The 8,337-nt window shown below is 35.2% G+C and overlaps 1 protein-coding gene across 1 annotated transcript in view; it reads left to right on the top strand.

Annotated features, from left to right (window-relative positions):
* Positions 1 to 8,337, top strand: part of runx1 (RUNX family transcription factor 1) — a 31,062-nt gene that overhangs the window by 10,848 nt on the left and 11,877 nt on the right. Inside the window, exon 4 of the mRNA XM_007542021.2 lies at positions 2,620 to 2,776. Within this exon, the coding sequence (XP_007542083.1) occupies positions 2,620 to 2,776 (157 nt within the window). The remainder of the gene's footprint in view (positions 1 to 2,619; positions 2,777 to 8,337) is intronic.

Here is an 8,337-nt window from a genome sequence, read left to right as displayed (position 1 = left end):
TATATATATATATATATATATAAGAAGGGAAATGTAGATTTAGTTGCTGGAGTTTGTTGGATCAGCAGGAGTAAACCCTCACTGAAATGTATTTGCGCTGGAGCCTTTGCTTTTTGCCCTGATAGAAACTCTCCAACCTGAAGTTCATATGTTAAAATTCTTACAGTGGACCCCCACCTACTTCCAGTTCAGTTTGAGGCTTTTTTCATTCATTACTATTTAAAATATTTGAAAGCTTGAAATATCTGTACCCCTCCAATGGAGAGAAGGAAGACTGTGAATGTTAACTTTATTAGCAGCAGTGCTAAGGTGGTTTCCATTGTTTCTATCAATATTAAGGTATATTTAGTGTTTGAACTATTAACATAGCCAGTTATTGTTTTAGAGGAGATCTCCAGAATTGACGGACTAAAGCTGTTCTCTCTAACCGGGGATCCACTGTACATTCATTAACATAAACATCAACTGAAAAAGTGTTTATGAAAGATTTAATTCTTTATTGAACTGTGTTCAAAATATTTAGTCTTTTTTTTCAGGACTAAATTTATGGACTGTGATATTTAGCAGAAATATATTAATATAATTTACTGCTAATAAAAAAGTGATAATATCTCCAAACATTGTTTTATCTGTATTTCAACATTTTAGTCCTATATGACCACTTCATTCTTGTCATTCATTCCCAGCATTCTGAAAGCACACTGTCTGGTGTTTTATTTGTTTCCAGAGTATTCACTCACATGTGAATGTATGGTAGGAGGCTTTTCTCCTCTTTCAGACTCAATGCATTTGTGGAACAGCATCTCTAAGCTGCAGAACACACAGCAGATTGATTTATTGAGTTTTATGCATTAGTCTTCCCACATGCATTTCTCTGCTTGTTTGTGAATTTGGAACATAATGCATCATTATGAAGCATAATGAGTGGCTGTAGCTACGTCTCACTGAAAATGGATGTAATGCACATATAATGCACATTTCATGCACACCCATAAAAGCGCCCATCTAATTGTGTGTTATAGCACAAACATGATGGATGTGCAGACAGGCATTTCATATTTTTTTCTACAGATATCTGCACATTCAAAATTTTGCTGCATTTTTTTGCTTGATTTTTCAGTCTTTTACTGCCCTTATTTTTTTTGACAACTCATAATGCAAACATCAACATGTGATTATTGAAGTACATTACAATCAATGTTTAACTCACAGATTAATGGCAGCTTGTCAGTCAACACAGGTTGCAGTTGTTTGCTTAGAGAGCTCTATGTGAGAAGAGAAACCGTCCATAGTACTATATCTATCCCGGACATTTGCACAGCAATGGTAGATTAGCGTTTTTATGGAAATAAGCCTTGCTGGGCCTCAATAACAGCAGGTGTTAAGGAGAAGAACGGACTCTAAACCCCTCGTTTTAATTTTTCTAAAGTATTCACACCCATTAACTTTTTGGGATTTTGTCCCACCCAAACTACAAACCTTAATTGATTTCGGGATGTGATAAAATGGCACAGTGCGTCATTGTGAAGTGTGTGATAGTATGAAAAGTGCTATATAAAAAAAGTTTGATCAGTCAATTAATTTGGCTGGGCTTTGGCTAGGCCACTATAACACATGAATCTGTTTATCATTAACATCTGTTGTCCTGCTGGAAGGTGCTGGAAGTGTTCAACAGCCTGTAATCTTTTTTTCTTTCAAGTTTTTACTGGATTTAGCCCCATCCATCTTCCTGTCAACTCTGATCAGCTTCCCTCACTAAGCTGGTGTATTCAGGGTGATGTAAAGTGTTAGTTTTTCTTTACATGTTGTCAACAATTCAATTTTGATCCCATCTGACCATAGCACCTTCCTCCACATGTTTGCCATTTCTCCATCTGAGCGGTAATTCTCCGCAGTTCCTCCAGAGTTACCTCAATCCTGTTGGCTGTTGCTTCGCTACATCGTTATTTTCCATCCTCTTCACAATTATGCATTGCGTTGTGTTGGTGTGACAGACACCATGACAGACCAACACATGGTGTGACATGTTGGTCATGTGTTGGTGTGACCAACACAGAGGATTAATATTAACCTTCTAATTACAGTGTTAATTGAGGAGCCATTTTGTGATGACTTCATGAAGGAAGAGTTTCAGAAAGAGCAGGAGTTTTTAAAGTAATAGAGACCAAATTTCAAGGCGTTAAATTACAAGGCAAAATTTCTTTTTAATTACTTTCGATATGTATAGCATTTTTTTAAAGAGCTGAAGTTAACATTGTTACTTGATTGTGCTATACAATGGCACTCTGGAAAGTACTCCCCCTTAATACTTTTGGTTGACTTCAAGAGACTTATAGATGCGTCAGTCTGTACCAAGTAGGACCCGCAGAACTGAAGTATCTGTGTAAATGCTGTGATACATTTAAGCAGAGATAATGTGTGAACAATAAGAACCAAAGGTTTCATTAATAACATTATAATGTTAACCTCTAAGTTTTAACTTTCAGAACTTTTATCCATTTCCCAGTAAGTAGAATAAAATGGTATACAAAGCTAAACATAATTTCATTTTATTTTGTATTAGGGTCTAACAAGACAAAAGTTTCTAGACTGTCATAATTTTGTTTGATGTTTGTCCAGTTAGTGACCCTGGGCGATATTCCTGATGGTACTTTGGTAACTGTGATGGCTGGAAATGATGAGAACTATTCAGCAGAGCTTCGCAATGCCACCGCGGTCATCAAGAATCAAGTGGCCCGATTCAATGATCTGCGATTTGTCGGCCGCAGCGGGAGAGGTATGGATACATGACACAGAACGTGAAATACTAGGGAGAGTCTGTGGTTCTTCTTGTCTCACCATGGTTGAATTTTAATGGACACGTTTTGAACAGGCACTTAGTGCTGAATGGATAAAATAGGGGAAGTACATGTGAATAAGAACAGCATTCATTCAACTTCCTCCTAGCATTTCATTTAGTATCAACCTGACTCTGCCAAGCCACGCCCTCCCCATTTCTGTCTCTAACGGAAACACTGGACCACAGTTACTCTAAATCAGCCACAGGCAAATGTCCCTTCCTATCTATTTAAAACAGCACTCCTGTGTACACAAATTCCTTCTGCTCTTCCACACATTTAGGAATGTTGAAAGCTGTGCTTAGTCTTTTGCCTTCTTGAAAATATAGACACAACTGACAGAACTTTGTTGAGGGATTTCACAGTGCTGCAGAAAAAAAAACCCATGAATGCACTTTTAGTTAAAAGCAACACTGAGGTGGGTGAATTTCCAGCTTTACTACAGTGCCACAAATATATAAGTTAAAGATGTGGATGTCTGTATCACTTCACTACTGCAAATCACTTGAAAACAGAGCTGCTGCAGGTGGTTGAACAGCAAAATGTGTTTCTGATATGCAGCAAAATCATTACCTGATTGTGTAATTCTCTGACATTTTGGTATTCCTTATATTGCTGAACTCGACCTGTGTTGCGAAAATTTCAGATTTTATTGGGATTTAATGGGACCAACACAAAATAGAATAAAAAAATAATTTATGGCATTAAATATTATGTACAAATAAGAATAGAGTGATGTGCATTTATATTATATTTAATAGTCCAAGTAATTGGCTTCAGAAGGATCCCTAATTGTACTCTGTAAATCATATTTTTAGCTTTCATAGAAGGTTTNCACACACACACTCAGGTCATGCCCTTCTCATGTTTCCTCTGACACATTGTAATAGATTTCGCTGTTCTTCCACACCACATCTAAGTGGCCTCACCTTTCACTGAAAACAAATCAGTCCTTCCCTAAGTCTGACACACACACACCCACGCATGCACACACACTTTTTTTGACCACTACCTCCTTTTCTTCACACATTTCACATCTTTCTCTCCGTTTTCCATTTTATTCCCATCTCTGACCTTCCACATCTTTTTTCTCTCATCTGTCTCCCATGGGTGTTCTCCTCTTCCTGTTCGTCAAGCCCACCATCCTTTTCTCTCTGCTCTATCTCTCCCCTCTCTATGCCCTTCTGTAAACTCACTCTCTGCTGGTTAATGTTTTGAAACAAACAGCTTTCGACAAACACTGAAATGGGCTGGTTGTGATTTTATTCTTAATTGAAATCAATATCATTACAGCAGATAGCATATTCAGTTGCTGTGTTTTAGTTTGGTATGAAAGTATTTCATGACTGTAGTAGACTGCTTTAGAGAGAATGATTTTTAATTGGTAACCACTAAAAATATATTCCCCCTACTTTCAGTTTCGAAGGTCTGTGTTTTTAAATATTTGACCTTCATTTTCATGGTGCCAAGCATGTTCCAACTAATGTAAATTGGATATTACAAAATAAAATTATACACTTTTACTGCAGCAGAGATATCAAACAGCCAAGAAATCTCTAAAGAGATTTTCATCAGTTTGTAATTATAATGTTATACTACAAATAATCCACTCAAAGTATTTTCCATTGATATTTTGTGTATTGGAAATGGACAACATTTAGAAATATTACATGTTACATGTTATTACATGTTAATGCAAAAAATATACTATATATATATATATATATATATGTGTGTGTGTGTGTGTGTGTGTGTGTGTGTGTGTGAAATATCCCCATTAGTGTCCAATTAACAGGAACCAGGAGATAAATAAAAATACTGCACAATTAAGATTGTAAAAACTCAAGAACAATTCACTCAGAATGAACTATTATATTATTTATAATATTATTTCCCCCAATTAGCCCTTGTGAAATGTACCATGTGAATTTTGACTCTTTGACTCCATGTCTGAAATCCAGTGCAAGTGAAATTTCTGCAGGTGAAATTAGATGGTGACATTAGATTTTCAATTTAAGTCTGGCCTTTTTGTTGCAGCTTTTTCCAGCTGTAACAAAAAGGCAATTTTGTCCAAGTTAGATTTTTACAAAGATCATCCAAGCCCACCCCTTAATTATGGTATCATGATTTATTTTCGGGTCAGACAGGCTGGCCTCTCTCACCTTCATTTTGTCCAAAATGGAGCGACTCATCTTTTCACTCTTGGTCTCGATCCCACAGGCATATCACTTCTGTGCTGAGTGCTCTTCATGAGCTCCCTGTGTGCTACAGAATTGATTTCTATATTCTTATAAGAAGAATATAAAAATTTGTGAATGCTTGTGAATGTTTTAATGGCCTCGCTCCACTCTATGTCTCAGACTTGTTTCACTCGCACTCTTCACGTCCTCTAAGGTCAGCTGACCAGCTGCTCTACAGAGATGAGGCCGAAGTTCAAAGGTGACTGGACTTTTGTGATATCAGGACCTAAGTTATAGAACCGGTATTCATGTTAGGCAGACTCCTTCACTGGCCTCTTTGAAATCCTTTTGAAGACCCATCTTTTTTCTCTAGTGTTCAATAAAGCATGAGGGTTTTTTTTCTCTGAGTTGTTGCATTATCAATCATTGTCTTCATATTATATGGAAATTACACTACCAATTTTTCCACTTTATTTTTAATTAACTTAAACTAATCAAATTAATTTGTATTTTTACTTATTCTGTGAATACAATCATATGTTTTTTTTTAATGTATAACTAAATTAGGATTACCAATTTAAATTATTGTTGCTTGATGTAACCTTCTAATACACTGTAACTGCAATATGGAAAAAATGTCCACAAAATTATGGAGGTACAGAAAAAATATTAAACCTCTTATTAAACAAAACTAAGAAGAAGATCTTTTAGGAACTGAAAATCGAGAAAACATAGACGTGTCTAATATTATATGTGTGTCACTGGTTTTGAGCTTTGAAATATTATATGCATAAAAACTGTCATCCTGTCAATTAAAAATAAATGGTGTCATGTAGTACAATACTGCCCTCTAGTGGTGAGTGACATATAGACAAGCTCCAGTAAACAAGGAATCGTGAAGGTTTTCTCAGCTGAATGCTGTAAGAAAATAATAAAATGGAGATCTGTTTATTTACATTAAAAAGTTTAACTGCAGTTTTCTCAACATAATAGTACTGTCATGATATTATGTTGAGTAATTCACATCTTTATGGCAATGTTTTAACAATGTTGCTTATGAGTTTATTCTGCAGCAACTTCTCTTATAAAATTCTGAATGGTTTTTTGATGTTCCGTGTATAGTTTTATGTATTAGGCTTCATGTTTTTAGTATAAATGTCTGAAAAAGCAAGTGGTCTAGACATATTCATGGCTAATTGGATGAAGTGACAAAAGTTTAAAATGTTTTCTACTTAAGTGGAAAGTCCACCAATAACCATTTCAGCAAAGGTGTCCCTGGTGAAAAATAAATACTAAGCATACTAAATTTAGCATACTTGAATCCACAGTAATCATCAGTATACTTGAAGTATGTCATTTTGGAACAATTAATTTTGTGCATTTTAATACTAATTAAATCACAAAAAATCAGTTTCAAGTATACTACATGTATTATCGTGTGCTTTATTGGAACAACTAAAGTTATACTTTGTATGCTTCAAGTTTACATATTTTTATGTAATATAAATGTGCCTGATTAGTATATCTTAAGTGCACAATTTTTGTGATCAAATTACATTTACAATATATTTAGAATGTCTTATAAGTATATAAACATTCAATATTTTATATATTAGTAGTGTGATTACAGTATGTTACAATTGCACTTTTGGTTTATTATAATTGTTAATGAAGTACATTCTTCAGTTTCTTATCAATGTCTTTTATTATTCTGCTTCTTTGCCACTTTGTACATTAATGCTTCATAGACACCACAGTTCTGCAAACACATCAGGCTACAGTACACAGAAAGATCAATGACAACACACTTTCAAGGTGAAAACAATTACATTGTGTATTCAATATATTCACATTTTTCAAGAGTACATTGCCAATATACTATCAGAGAATTGTACAAATTGTCAGCATATTAAAAGTTTACAGACAACATGCTCATGAAAATTAGCACAATAAAACATTAGTACACTTTAGAGGAAATGTGAAAAATATTTCACCAAGGAGAACAGAGTATTGTTTTAATACAATGTCACAGTATTCCAGTATTACTGCAGACAAACTGACATTTCTCCTTCCTAAGAACAGTGAGGATCAGCGACAGAACCATTCACTGAACTTTACAGAGACCTATAAAAATAAAAATAAAACAGTAAGGCAATTAAACTGAGAAAGCACTTGTATTTTAAAGAGTACATAAAAACAGCAAAGAGAAAAGTACGACTTACAATTTTAAGACGTTGTGAACTCGCTATGTATGTGGCATCATCAGAACTGATGATGATTGGGACCAAATGGAAAGTGGAAAAACATTTCTGGGTGACTTCTTTGCCTGTTTATGTTAAAGTAGAAAAAAGTCGTCAGAAATATCATAGAGCCAGTGGATCCTGGTATTAACAATGAAGTTTTTTTAAGTGTGGACTTAAGAGAGACAAATTACCTTAAAAGCTTTCCATCCATGATCTGAACACACTGATCCATTTTCAGATATAATACATCATATATATCTGAAAATGGATTGAGGGTGGTGAGGGGGGCTGGTGGTGCCCATCTCCAGCAGCCATCAGATGAGAGGCAGGGTTCACCATGGTCACCAGTCCATCACAGGGGCCTGAAAGCCAACAATGACTAAAATACATGAAAGAGAAATGGTAGATTAACAAGGGGAATAAATTCAGTCAAATTATTTTTAAATCAAATCATGCTTATTGTAAAAATATGTTGAAGATAAAAACAATGACGAACAAGTTATAAACAAAAGCCTCATAATATTGAAGTCTCTTTGGCATACTGAGCTTAATTAAAACCAGGTTAAGTTTAGGGAGAAAACTATACTAAGTTGCAACAGGCAGAGCCTCCAAGCAGTTATAACCATAGACATTAATACGTAGACGCCTCATGGAGCGGGTCGGCCTGTTGCTGCAATACGTCACAGCGTCCGCCATATTGAATGTGGAATATGTGCCAGTAAGCTAGTACAGGTAAATGGACCGAACTTAAGAAATTGCCATTCGACAAAGTATTTTGTGTTAATACTTGTCATTGATACTTACTGTAAAATGTAGTGGAGTAAAAGTAGAAAGTACCCATTATTAAATCTACTTAAGTAAAGTACACGAAAAATGTACTTAAGTACTTGTACTTCGTTACTTCCCACCACTGATCTGATCCAAATAGTAACTCAGTTCTCTCTTCAGGTGTTTTCCCCCAGGCTTTGAAAACAGCAGTTATCAAGCCACTGATAAAAAAAAACAATGTAGACAAATCACTACTGCAGAATTACAGGCCGATCTACAACCTCCCATTCATCACCAAAGTTTTGAAAA

This window comes from Poecilia formosa, unplaced genomic scaffold (assembly GCF_000485575.1).
Source record: "Poecilia formosa unplaced genomic scaffold, Poecilia_formosa-5.1.2 Scaffold650, whole genome shotgun sequence".
NCBI lineage: Eukaryota > Metazoa > Chordata > Actinopteri > Cyprinodontiformes > Poeciliidae > Poecilia > Poecilia formosa.
Note: the sequence above shows the minus strand (reverse complement) of the source record. Positions and strands in the feature narration are given on the sequence as shown.